The sequence below is a fragment of the Sciurus carolinensis genome, chromosome 10 (genome assembly GCF_902686445.1).
Source record: "Sciurus carolinensis chromosome 10, mSciCar1.2, whole genome shotgun sequence".
Classification (NCBI taxonomy): domain Eukaryota; kingdom Metazoa; phylum Chordata; class Mammalia; order Rodentia; family Sciuridae; genus Sciurus; species Sciurus carolinensis.
Window position 1 is genome coordinate 21,515,572 of NC_062222.1, and position 14,075 is coordinate 21,529,646.

General features: G+C 40.9%; 1 protein-coding gene across 2 annotated transcripts in view; it reads left to right on the plus strand.

Moving 5' to 3' along the window:
• The window catches only part of Smad1 (SMAD family member 1), a 72,465-nt gene that overhangs the window by 24,156 nt on the left and 34,234 nt on the right, over positions 1–14,075 (plus strand). For both annotated transcript variants that reach the window (XM_047566539.1, XM_047566537.1), the window contains exon 2: positions 5,764–6,345. In XM_047566539.1, coding sequence (XP_047422495.1) covers positions 5,946–6,345 — 400 coding nt within the window. In that variant the 5' untranslated portion in view covers positions 5,764–5,945. The remainder of the gene's footprint in view (positions 1–5,763; positions 6,346–14,075) is intronic.

Sequence of the window (14,075 nt, forward strand, 5' to 3'; positions counted from 1 at the left end):
GAGAGCTAAATAATTCGCCAAGCATTTATTGAGAATCTGCTTTGTGCCAGGTACACTTCCAGGCTCCAAAGAAAGGGGAATTGGAAGAGTTCCTCAGTCACCTTCTCTAGCGAGGAAGGTGGATGTGTAGATGGTCATCCTGCAACAGACACGCGGATGCACAGCTACCCAGTCGTGCAATTTACAGTTGTGCATAGTCATCATCTTGTTAGATTTGGAGACCAATAATGATTTCCCCCATTTTATTCCCGTTATTGGTAATCTGTGCCTTCTCTTTTATTGCTTAGTCTTGCTGAGTATTTGTCCAATTTTATTAGTATTTTCAAAGAACCAACTTTGATTTTAGCAGGGTTTTTTCGTAGTCTACCTTAAAAGTTTCTGTTTTCATTTCCTTTTACTTTCTTTAGACTTGATTTACTATTCCCTTTTCCCCCCCTTGTGGATACATAGAATACTGAAAAGCTTTTTTTTTCTAATGTGTGCATTTAAGCTGTACATTTCCCTCTAATTACAGCTTGATTCACATCCTACAGTTTTTGATGTGTCATTTTATACTAAGTCAGTTAAAAAAATATTTTGTCTCCACTGTAATTTTTTCTTTGATTCATGGGTTAAAAAGCATGGTTATTTTTGATGACAGTATTTTTGTTCATTTCTTAAATTAAGATTAAAGGAGGGCTGGGGATATAGCTCAGTTGGTAGAGTGCTTGCCTTGCAAGCACAAGGCCCTGGGTTCAATACCCAGCACCGCGCAAAAAAAAAAAAAAAAAAAAGATTACAGGAGCCTGGTGCAGTGGTACACACCTGTAATCCCAGCAGCTCAGGCTGAGGCAGGATTGCGAGTTCAAAACCAGCCTTGGCCACTTAGGGAACCCCTAAGCAACTTGGTGAAACTCTGTCTCTAAAAAAACTCTGTCTCTATAAACTCTGTCTATATAAAAAAGGACTGGGGATGTGGCTCAGTGGTTAAGTACCCCTGGGCTCAATCCCTGGTACCCCCCCCAAAAAAAAAAAAAATTAAAGAATCTTAGTAGTTATGCGATTTTACTACTTTGATGCATGTTGAGATTCACTTGACTATGTGGTCAGCTTGGGTACGTATTCCATGTGTATTTGAAAATATTTTGTATTTTACAGTTTTGGGGTACATTGATTGTTTTAGTCAACTTTTTTTTATCACTGTTACCAAAATACTTGACAAAAACAATTTTAGAGGAGGAAAAGTTTATTTGGGTTTCAAGAGGTCTCAGTTCACAGATGGCTAACTCTGTTGCTCTGGGCCTTAGGTGATGCAGAACATCATGGTGGAAAGGTGTGGAGGAGGAAAGCAACTCAAAACATGACAGCCAGGAAGAGAGGGGCTAAGCTTGCTCACCAGGGACAAAATATATACCTCAGAGAAACACCCCCAGGGACCCACCTCCTCCGGCCACACCCTACCTGCCTACAGTTCCCACCCAGTTGATCCCTGTGGGCAGGTTAATGCACTCATTAGGTTAAGACTTCATACCCCAGTCATTTCACCTCTCAACTTTCTTGCATTGCCTCACACATCAGCTTTTGGGGGACACCTAATACCTAAACCCTAACAGTGACCTATGTACATGAAGTTGATCAAGTTTGCAAGCATGTCACTCTTATATATGTATCAATTTTTGTTTGCTTGTTTTATCAGTTAACATGTTAATCTCCCTCTAGGATTGTGGTTTGTTCCTCATTTTAAATCTTTCAGGTTTTGTCTTATGTCTATGGAGGCCATTATCACTTGCATATAAATTGGAGATTGTGGTGTTCGTGGGGGATCAGCTCTTAACGTGTGAACTGTCGTATCCTTCCCCCTTTTAATCTTGGGTGAGATTTCTTAAAGTCTTATTTTCTCTGAATGGAAAATGGAAAAGTTGGCTATGCCAACTTTTTGGTTAGAATATACATTGTGTATCTTTTTCCATCCTTTTGCTTTTAATCTTCCTGCGTCCTTAAGTTTAATCTTGTCTCTTGAAGTGGTGTTCCCCACACCTAGCTTCATCTTGTAGTTGCCTTAGTTTAGTCTGTTTGTGTTTAAGTAATTACTGATACTTTGGGAATTAGATCTAAGTCTTATTATTTTCTATTTGTCTTATCATTTGTTCTCTTTTTTTCCTTATGTGCTTTCGATTATTATTATTGGTACTGGGAATTGAACCCAGAGATACTTTGCCACTGAACCACATCCCTAGCTCCCTCCTTTTTATATTTTTTTAATTAAAAAATTTTTTTCCAGTTGTTGATGGACCTTTATTTTATTCATTTATTTATATGTGGAGCTAAGAGTCGAACCCAGTGCTTTACACGTTAGGCAAGCGCTCTCCCCCTGAGCCACAACCCAGCCCTCCCTTCTTTTTATTGACTCTTTTTAGTTACACATGACAGTAGAATTCATTTTGATATAATTTTACATGTATGGACTATATTTTATTCTAATTAGGACCCCATTTGTACAGACGTACACAGTGGTGAGATCCACTGTGGTGCATCATATACGTACATAGGAAGGTTATGTCAGATTTAGTTCACTGTCTTCCCTTTTCCTATCCTCCCTCCCATCCCTTCATTCCCCTCTGTCTAATGTACTGAATTTCTCTTCTCTCCCCTCCATACTGTGGTTTAGCTTCAAAGCAAAAACATTCAACCTTTGACCTTTTGGGACTGGCTTATTTCACTTAGCATGATAGTCCCCAGATCCATCCAGTAACTGGCAAATGTCATAAAGTCATTCTTCTTAATGGCTGAATAATACTCCATTGTGTATATATACCACATTTTCTTTATCCATTCATCTATTGAAAGGCACTAGCTTGGCTCTATAGCTTAGCTATTGTGAATTGGGCTATAAATATTGATGTGACTGTGTCACTGTGATAGTCTGGCACTTTTTATTTTTTATTTTGAGATGGTCTAAGTTGCTGAGGCTGGTCTCGAATTTGTGATCCTCCCTCAGCCTCCCAAGTTGCTGGAATTAGAGGTTTGCGCCACCATATCCAGCAAAAACAGTATTTTTAAAAGTTCTATATTTTTGTTTTTACTATTAGCTTGTGCTTTTTAGCTACTCTTTCAGTTGTTGCTGTATTATGACATGAACTGTAACCTTTAAAGGCAGTAATAAATAGTGCTTAACCATGGCCTAGGTAATACAAGGACTTAGAACACTGACTTTACTTCCCCTTTTTTGCTTTCTTGTTTCTTTTGCTTTTTTGCATTTTAATTCTACATCTATTTTAACTTTACATTATTGTTGTGTGAAATCAGTATTCCTTTAGACTCCTTTTACCCTTCTGGAACCCCTCATTCTTTTCAGTAGTTCCTTTCTTCTTTCTGAATTCTTTTTCCTTCTGCCCAAATAATTTCTGTTTTAAGTCACCTACTGTTTATTTACATTTGCCATCTAAAGATGTCATTTCATTGTCTTCTTGTTTCCATTGTTTCTGTTGAAATGATAGCTGTCAACCTTATTTGAAATGTAATATGTCTTTTTAAAGAGTTTTATCTTAGATTTTTAGGTATTTTACTGTGAGATGACAATTGAAACATGGACTTCTTTGTATTTTTGTTCCATGAATCCATGGCTAGAGTCTACTATCAATTTTGGAAAATCCTCGGAATGCCAGACCTTTTTACTGTATCCAGAATGTCTTTTTATTTTCTTATTTTCCCTCCTAAACTCAGGCATTTTTTTTAACTGATCTCTCAGATCACCAATCTTTTTTTCTTCGGTAACTAATCTTATGTTAAGTCTACCTATCTGAAGTCTTCACTAGCTATTTTTCAGTTCTACAATTTTTAATTGATTGTTTTTTATGAATTCAGGTTCTCTGTTAAAATCCTCACTCTTGTCTTCTATTTCCTCAGCACATCAGTAAGTAATTATTGATATTTTGAAGTCTGTATTTGACACTATCCACTATCTGGAATTTGTTTGTTGACCTCTGAGGTCCGTTTCTGCTCCGTTTTGTTTTGATCGTTTGTTCCTGCCTCCTGCACGCCTGGGTAGCTTTTGGTTGATGCTGTACATTGAGAATAAAACCTTGCAGAAGCGAACGATGATGTTCTCTCCCTCAGGAGGGTGTATTGCATTTCTCTTGGCAAACTGTTAGAGGGTGACGTCCATCACCTTGACCCAGTCAGGGATGAGGATCATTCCGGTCTTTCGGTGCTGTACAGACTGCTCCTTTGCAGTTTTGGCTTTGTACTGAGCCTACACCTGCAGGAGGCTCCACTGGAAACCAGAGTATTCACCAGGACTCCTCTTTCTTGGGGGACACTCAGCTCCAGGCTTTTTAATCTTCTCAGCACTGCTGGGCTTTGCGGGGCCCTTAGTGTTCCTAGCTTCTTCGTAGCTGCTTTCTGCCTCCTGCTAGATCTCTAGCATGTTTTGGCAAATGCCTGGAGAGGAAACCTCGAAGAATGTATTTCACTTTGCTTATTCCTTCCCTCTAGGATCTTAACTCTTTAAACTTTTTTTTTCAAATTTTTGGTTTTTTTCTTAGTTGCTCTGTGGAACCTTTAAAAAGCTGGACTTTTTGCTTTCTGATTTGGTGGGTTTTTGGGAAAAGGTGAGTCTGGTACTAGCTGCTACTCCATCTTAGCCAAAGTGAGTCTCTTAACCTTTCTTAACTTTTCTGTTTTCATCTGGTGCATTGTAGATGGAAAGTTTAATGAGATAATTTGACTAAAGACTTTGGCATAATATGTCTGCATGTGCTTCATTCTGTCATGTCAATGAGAAGAATTTTTAAAGCAAGGAATAATTTCCTACCTTACTTGCCTATTGCCCATAGACAGAGGCTTATTTACTGAAAAAGTAGCCTAAAAGGTTAAGTTTGTATAGCAGAAGTATAACTACCTTCTCTTTTAGCATAAGAAATAAATCAGAGGTATAAAGAGTGGTATATTTTTCCTATTTTCTGTTAATTTCAGTTTTTGCTGATTAAGGTATATTTTAAAAGATACTTTTAGAGGTTATAAATGAATCTCAATAGAAACATCACAGTATCAGTTGAGAATTTGGACTTATTTACACTAAGGTGTTATTTCTTTCTATCCTGATGCTTACATAAAGAATTGATTTACTAGTCTTGAACTGTCTCAGTTTACTCATTTGTAAAATGGCAGTAATTGTATTACCTATCTCAAAGGATTGTTAAAAGGATTAAGTATTGGGTATTGTTCTGCTTTGGCCACTATACCTTAAACTGGGCAGTTTAAACAGAAATTTATTTCCTCACATCTCTGGAGGCTGGGAAGTCCAGGATCAGGGTTCTGGACAGTTTCCTGGCGAGGGCTGTCTACCTGGCTTGCAGATGGCTGCCTTCTTGCTGTTTGCTCACCTGGCCCTCCCACAGTTCCTGGGCACAGGTGTTGGGGATCTCCCTCTTCCTCTTATAAGACCATCAGTCCTTTTGGATTAGCATGCCACCCTTATGACTTTATTTGCCCCTAAATATTTCCGTAAAGGCCTGTATGCAGAGTGCCAGGGCTTTCATATGTGAATTTCAGGGCAGTACCATTCGGGCCTCAGCAAATGGGGACAGATGCTCTCTGACTTCGGCTGGGGCTCTGTCCCAGTGAAACCGTCATGTAGTAGAAAAGTGGTGAAGTTGAGCCACTCACTGTAAGCCAGGGGCCTTCTGTACATAAGAGCACTTAGAGTAGTCACCTGTCACATAGTGGTTAAATTAATTATGGTTGTTGATTCTAAACATTTGTCCCCCTTTTATTCTTTTCTAGGTGCTGACTTTGGCTTACATTTTAGAACTCCAGGAATAGTAATTTTTAGTTGTCAGGACTGCAAACTAAGAAGCTGCAGAGAATCCTTTATAAATCAACTGTTGATCTCCTTTGCCACCTGTTTACGCTGGAGATCCCTTTATTTCACCACATCCGAGGAGTATATATCTAGCACAGTCATTATGAATGTGACAAGTTTGTTTTCCTTCACAAGTCCAGCTGTGAAGAGACTTCTCGGATGGAAACAGGGTGACGAAGAAGAAAAATGGGCGGAGAAGGCTGTTGATGCATTGGTGAAAAAACTGAAGAAGAAGAAGGGAGCCATGGAGGAGCTGGAGAAGGCCCTGAGCTGCCCCGGGCAGCCCAGTAACTGTGTCACCATCCCCCGCTCCCTGGACGGCAGGCTGCAGGTCTCCCACCGGAAGGGACTGCCTCATGTCATTTACTGCCGCGTGTGGCGCTGGCCAGATCTTCAGAGCCACCATGAACTGAAGCCACTGGAATGCTGTGAGTTTCCTTTTGGCTCCAAGCAGAAGGAAGTCTGCATCAATCCCTACCACTATAAGCGAGTAGAAAGCCCTGGTGAGTGCGTCTTTCTGTGCTGATTGCTTTATGTGCCAAGCAGCAGATTCATAGTCTTTGAAACAACAGAATATTTCTGTCTTCCATTGTAATTCCAAAGTATTGGGGCGACTTAGGTGCGTGTGAGTGTGAGAGAAAGCTCATGTGTTAGCTCGCACTCTCACTGAAACGAAGACCTGAGATAGTCAACTAGTAAGGAGGAAAGTTCTGTTTGGGCCACAGTTTGTGGGGTTTAATCCATGATCAGCTGGATCCCTTGCTGTTGGGTCTGTGGCAAGGCAGCACATCATGGTGTGGCATGCAGGGCAGACCAGAGCTCATCTCAAGAGTGAAGGCATCTCGGGTCCCCCCACCTGCCAATAATGCCACTCTGGGGAACAAACCTTTAACACGTGGCCTTTGGGGGTACGTTCAAATCCAAACCACAGCAGCCCGTGAGTATTTCATACATTTTAACCACTTAAGACCTCTTTGATTAGCTTTATTTCTTGGAAAGACTATGAAATTGTCACTGCAGTACCAGTACCTCTAATTTTTAGTAAATGTTGCGTTTCCGAATTTATTTTTTTTGTTTCGCTTTGGCTCTATACATTTCTATAGACAAATTTAGCTATGGCAAGGGAAGAAAATTAGGAAGGACCGTGCTGTTGCTTGCCATCTACGTCCACAAGGGAAGTACATCATGAGGGCAGTGGTGACTTACCACTTGGCGTTTAGGAACAGCACTTCTCATCATCTCTAGGGGAGGATATGAAGGAATTATGCTATGAAATAATGTGTTACTATAATAAGATATTCCTAATTTTTACACATATGACCTTTTGGGAGGTAAAGAACATACAACTGACCTTCATCCCTGTGGATTCTGCATTCACATAGAACTGCCGGGGATTGAAAATCGCAGAAAAAAATTGCATCTGTACTGAACATGTACAGTTTATTTTCTTCCCATTATTCTCTGAGCAGTAGAGAATAACAATATCTACATAGCATTTACATTGTATTAGATTTTATAATTAATTCAGAGATGATGTACAGTGTGGAGGAGGATCCATGTAAGTTATACGCAAATCCTACACCATTTTATATAAGGGACTTGAGCATCCACAGATTATAGAATCTGAGGAAAATCCTGGCAACAGTCTCCCATGGACACATGACTATCTTTTTAAATTATAGTTTTGCCCTCAAGTTAGAATGCATATTCTGGACAATAGGGTCAATTGAAAGAGATTTGATATTGAAGGATTTAAGCATCTCATTGTCAGATTGGGGCCAGTTTTGTTGATAGAATGGCTATTAATAGCTAATGGTCAGGAACAGTTCTCAAAGGCGAATGTGCATTAGAATCACAGGGTTCCCCTCCCAGAAATCCTGACCCTGGGATAGCTGGTAATCTTTTTAACAAGTACCTGGGGTATTGCTGACATAGCCATTGGATTGGTGTTCAGAAACTACTGAGCCAAATCATGTAATAACATTGTTTTCAAATAAAATATATTAAAAATATTTTTTTTTAAAAAAAGGCATGCAAAAAGTATTTAAAGACTAGGGAATAATTTATAAACTCCTTTGTATTCACCGCCCAGTTTGATAACAGACTACACATGACTGAAACCCTTGTCTTTGTTTCCCTGACCACTATTCTGAATTTGATATTTATCATTCTTGTGCATATTTTGTACTGTTATGATATATGTATGAATCCATGACAGTTTATACTATTGTGAACTATTGTGTACTTTAGAATGCTATGTAATATTAGTATTTCCTTTTGTAACAACTTGTTATCTTCATTCAACATTATGTTTTTGTGACTCTTGATGATACATTTTAGGATTACCTTCTCTAATTCTATGAGGAACCCTCTGAGTACTTATTGAAATTTCATTGATACCATCTGGGGAGGATTGACATAATTATGCTCTGTAGCATATTGTTATTTAATATTTAAGTTTTCTTCATATCTTTTCCTAGTTGAGTCTCTAGATGACTTTTTATTATATCTTTAAAAGTTACATTGTTACAGTTGTTCTTTGCTAAGAAGGCAGTTGTTTTTTTCCAAACAACCTCACCAAATTCTCCCTATTATGTAGACATTCTTCACTGCTCTTTATACCAGATATGCTGGAATTTTTTAAAGTCACAAAGATTAACATAGAGGCACATAGTCCTCTTTGGCCAGGAATTTAAATGGAGCTAAGTTTTGGAGAATGAAACGCAGGGTCTAAGTAAGATGTACCAACAAGGTGTTTAGGTCAATGGTGTTTTGATTCCTATGGTGACTTTCAGGGCTACTGAGGGAAGATTTTAATCATGCACAAGCCATGAAACTGAGACCTTCGTAGATCAAGCGACCTGTGTGTCAGACATCTGGGAAGGAGAGGTGTTTTGACAAGAGAAGTGTTCTGAAGCCAGGATCCACCGCTAGACAGCACTGGGTGTGTCCCCCTGCCCCCTCCCTGCGCCAGCCTCCAGCTTTCACCTAGCACTGCAGGAGGTGGTCGCCTCCCTCCTGCTGGTCACCCTCAGGTCCCATGCTCTAGGGAAGGTAGTCCTTTAAGATGCAGGTAGGATCCAGGCACCCTCCTGCTCCCCAGTCTTGCTGGAGCTCTGCACAGTGGGTCCTGCCTTCCCTCCCAGCTTCCTTTCCCACTCTTCATGCCTGTGTACGGGATGTTCTGTGGGGACACCTGGTGCCCTTTATGTCCACCTTCTCGCCTCCTCCTCCTTCTGTTCACTCACTCTGTCCTTGGCGTCTGAACTTAATGGATGGCGGTTCCTTGGGGCAGCCTCTTAATACTTCTCTGCCACCAGATAGGTTACTCCGGTGCCTCGGCAGCTTGGGTTTCCTCCTGGTGCTCTGCACTGCTGTGGTCCTCCTTGGGCTTCTCTACGAGACAGTGATTAAAGCCTCATGAGGGCAGAGGCCACGAGAACATCTGTTTTCAGCCACTTGCATTGTTCAATAGATATTTGCTGTAAAATGAAAATGCTGGTTCTAATTTAAATCTGTATGATCATTTGTCCATCTTTTTAGAGATGAATTTTCAAATTATCTATGTGGTTTTACCATCCACTGCCCTTCTTTGGTCATTTCATTGCTGACATAAGATAAAAAGTAAAACCAATACCGAGATGATTTTGTTACTCCTAGTAGTTTACATGCTATTATAAAAGATTTGATAAGGAGGAGGTGGGAAACTGGCTAAAATAGGCATTTCGAGATTCCACAAATGTCACTTGAGCCTCTCTTTACCTAAAAGTGTTGTGAGTCATGTATAAAAACAGTTCTAGAAAAGTTTTTGAGGCTGAGGCTAAGATCTGTTTAACTCAAACGTATCAGAATTTTACTTATTTGTCATACTGTGGAGTCCCTGGTGTGAAACTTGGAACAGATGGCTTTTTTCCAGAGACTGCTATGAAGCAACCCCTGAACCTGGTGGTTAGAAGCCAGGCTAGATCCACCCCTTCCTCTCAGAATTGAATAGGCATTTTCTCTCTGTCAACCACCTGGAGCACACCTGGGTATTGTTTTTGTAAAACAGGAAAAAGGGGGTGTGGAATTCTAAGCTGTAAATACACAGCTCTACAATGAAATTACTTGAAAACCTATTTTACCTCAGATGAAGCATTTTGAAGAGCAGGCTAGCAATTTAAGCATAAGATACTTAGCTTTAGTCTCTCAAACTTGTTTTCTGGAGAGTTTCCAGCAGCTCTTGAGAAAAGCCCAACAGAAATCTTGAGTATCTAGAAAGTTTAGAGTAGTCATTTTCAAATTGTGGTCCGCTTACTGGTAGCATTAGCATCATCTCAGAATTTGTTAAAAAAAGCAAATTCTTAAATCAATAAATAATAATTGCATATCTTTATGGGGTACACTGTCCTGTTTCCACACATGTATGCATTGTGGAATAATCGCATCCTAATTAACATATCTGTCACTTCCCATCATTGTCATATTTTTGTGGTGAGATCTAAATTCCACTTCATTAGCGACTTTGAAATGTACATTATTAACTGTGGTCATGATGCTGTGCAGGAGATCACAGAACTGTTCTTCCCGTCCAGAGAAATCTCTCTTCTTCACCTGGCCCCTCTTTAGCCTGTGGTACCCTCCACTACTTTCTCCCTCCTTGAGGTCAACTTTCTTAGATTCCACGGGTGGATCATGCAGTACAGTCATGCACTGCTGTGATTCTGACATCCCCTGGCCAAGTGTCCAGGCAAGCTGTCAGGCCCAGCTGTCTGGGTGAGGTTGTCCAGTACTGAAAAGAAGTACTATTGAATTGGTCATGCAGCATTTTGAATTTTGCATGTTCTGAGACAAATACAAAATTGACTTGTTCTTTCCAGATTTTTCCTTCTGCCAATATTCATTAAGATTAGCATGCTGATCTTATAATGCATCTTCAGGTGGGTAGGAAGTGGGGGAGAAAGACAAACATACTTCTTTGACCCAAATACAAGTTTTGCCATTGTTCTTTTGGGTATCTTTGCCCTCAGTTTTTTTGACCAAAAATCATTATACTGATTTGAGCAATTGTAGTTTTTTCTCAATCTATGCCATTTATTTTGTTATAAATAAGATAGGGTAAAAATTATCACGGGGGAAAACTGAGTTATGGGAACACTTTGCGGAGGCTCGAGTTCATGGCTGTTAGTAACAGTGGCAGAACGTGAGGAGTGATTGAAAGGTGCCTCTTTGACCATCACTGACAGTACATCTTTGGGAAAGTGGAAGATGTTAGGCGTTTTGTTTTCTGTGTGTGTGTGTGTGTGTGGACACTTGGAGGACACAGAAAGTTCCAGGAGTGTCTGAAGACTCTGACCCTGCTGTGGTGTGGCAGGTGGCCGTTCTCCTGGGCTTTAACTAGCTTTGGGGACCAAGGCTGCTTATTAGTGGTTGAATTAATTGGAGGTTTTCTTTTTCTTTACCAAAGTAAATGCCAGCAGTGGTTAAGTCAGTCCTCTGACTGGTGTTGAGAAGACCTTTCTGTTGCTGTCTCTGCTACTAAAGTGCCTTAATGGAGACTTCCTACCATTGGCCTTTTTTTTTTTTTTAATGTTCTCCACATGGTTCTTGACCATTGTCTTTTGCACTTTGAACTTAATCAGCTCGAAAGGCTGTATTAAGCCTGAGTTTAACATTCTGTGATTTCAGTTTCCATCTTACAGTAACACCCTGGAGTTGGCTTCCAGGTGCCTTTCTTTTCAACATGACAACTGCCAACCGTTTAAAATTAGGACACACCTGACAGCCTCCTCACCTGTTGACCAAGTGCAGGTGGTGAATTTGAATACTCCAGGTCACCCTGTAATTCATGACTTGGCAAATTTTATCTTGAAGAGAAAGTCTTGAAATTATAGAAATGGAGAACAGATTGGTTGTTGCCAGGGGCAGGAGAAGGAAGTGGGTGTGGCCGAAAGGGGCGTGCCGAGGGGGACATCTCTGTTTCCGTGGCACTGTTCAGACCGTGGTGTAAAGGTGAGCTGAGTTTCTCCATTCTCGAAACTGCATGCGAGTCTGGTTATCTCAATTTAAAAAGATGACGTTACATGAAAAGGCAGCTAGCTCGGCTCACAGCCCAGCCACCTGGGCTTTCCTTATGACAGGTTGTACCTTTATGTTGGTGCAAAGGCAGTACACTTTCAGCAAAACTACTTCTGATGTTTGGTTTTGATATTTTCCTTTGCTGGTGATGTGCAGTAGGACACACTCCTGGTTCTGGGCAGGTCACAGAGCCTCAGCTCCCAGTGGGCCACGTGGTCATGGGGGAGACTGTCCAGCACTCTGCAGGGTCTGTGTCGCTGAGCTAGGATGTTAGGTAGGTTAGGATATTAAATGCATTTCAACTCCCGGGGTTGATCAGGCAAGTCGAGGACTCTATGTACATTTGGAGGGTAGGGAGATGATGTTGACTTTTCCATAAAGTTTGAGCGCTGGCAGCTACGGGTCCCGATCATTGATACTGTAAGCCAGATGGTAACATGAGTTCATTAAAAGTATTTTGAAAATTTGGGATTAATTAACAGCAGCATTAACTATAAAAATTAAAACGACATATGTATTTGCATACATCAAAATTTCTCTTTATTATTCAGACATTGATACCACATAGATGACTCCTCATAGATGACTTCCTGTTTAAGGAAGCCTGGCTGTGTCTCCAGCAGTGCGCCATGTTGAGAACAGAGGTGTGGACAGAGGTGCCCCAAACTCGCAAGCCCGGGAGCACCAACAGAGCTCTCCATCTCACAGCTGGGCTTGTGTGTTCCATCCTACATGGTGTTCGTGTGTATATATTTTGCTGTACCAAGGATTTAAATCAATTTATAGGCAGAGATAGAAAGTAGAAAAGTGTTATTAATAAAGTAGACCAAGGAAAATAAGTGGAAATGAAAAGGTTGACTAAGGAAAATGGGCAGATTTGGGCTCCTTAGCAGTTACTGGGTTAGAGTCCTGTGCACAGTTGGCCCTCCATGGACCACTGACAGAAAACTTTTGAAAAAGATAAGTGCTGGCCCTGACTGAGTGCAGTAGTTTGGATGCTGACTGACACCTAAAGGCCCATGTTGCTGTTCTTGGGAGGTGCTGGAGCCTTGAAGAGGTGAGGCCTGGTAGGATGTCTTCAGGTCATTCCCCTTTTGTGCCCTTGAAGGAGATCCTGGGACAGCCCCCTCCTTGCTCACTGTGACCCCCAGCTCCTCGGGCAAGGGCTCTGGTCAGCCATGCATTCCTCCTCAGCAGAGGCACAAGGGCCTCCCGATCATGGACTGTAACTGCAGAGGAAACCCACAAGCCAAAATAGACCTTTTCTTTTGTAAGTTAATTGTCTGGTATTTTGCTCATAGGACTGAATACACCAGCCAACTAGCAACTATTATAAATTAAAAATATGACTGAAGACGAGGAGCAGTTTTGGAAATCATAGAAAAACATTTTTTTGTAATAAATGAAAGTAGTATGTGTACTGATTGCAGTTGTATGAAAATAGTTTTTGTTGTTGCTGTTGTTTTAAACAAGTAACCTGGCTGGGAGCTGTGGCACGCTCCTCTAATCCCAGGTAATCAGGAGACTCAGGCCAGAGGATCACAAGTTCAAGACCAGCCTAGGTGACTTAACAAGACACTGTCAAAACAAAGGCTGGGGTGTAGCTCAGTGGTGGAGCACCCCTGGGTTCAACCCTCAGTACCAATCATCGTCGTCGTCGTCGTCGTCGTCATCATCATCATCATCATCATCATCATCATCATCATTATTTAGCTGAATTGTCCAAGACTAGGTTTGGGTGAAATAATATTTGGGACTTTTAGGTTATGGGTTTTGGCTTATTAATCTCACATGTGGATTTAAACAGTGATTTATTTGCAGGTTTGAGGAGGTTTTATGTGTGGTTGCGGGTGGTAGAGAAGTCACAGGTGACTTGCCTCATGTGGGGAGTGCCCTGTGACCTTGATGGACACTTGCAAAAGGGAAAGAAAGAGATGGGGTGTGATCTTATGTAATGATCTCAGACTGCTTGTCTTGGTTTTACTTTCAGCCTCCTTGGTACTGAGTTTCGAAAGGCTCAGAGAAAAAACCGGAGACTTCTTTCCCCCAAATGTATGCCCTACCCTCTTGCCATTTTTCACTTTAGAGTGAAATGTCAAAGACTCAGAATCATGACTAATAATCATGAATTAGCCAAATCAGCAGACCTTTGCCCAGATCTGGGGGAAAATGAGAT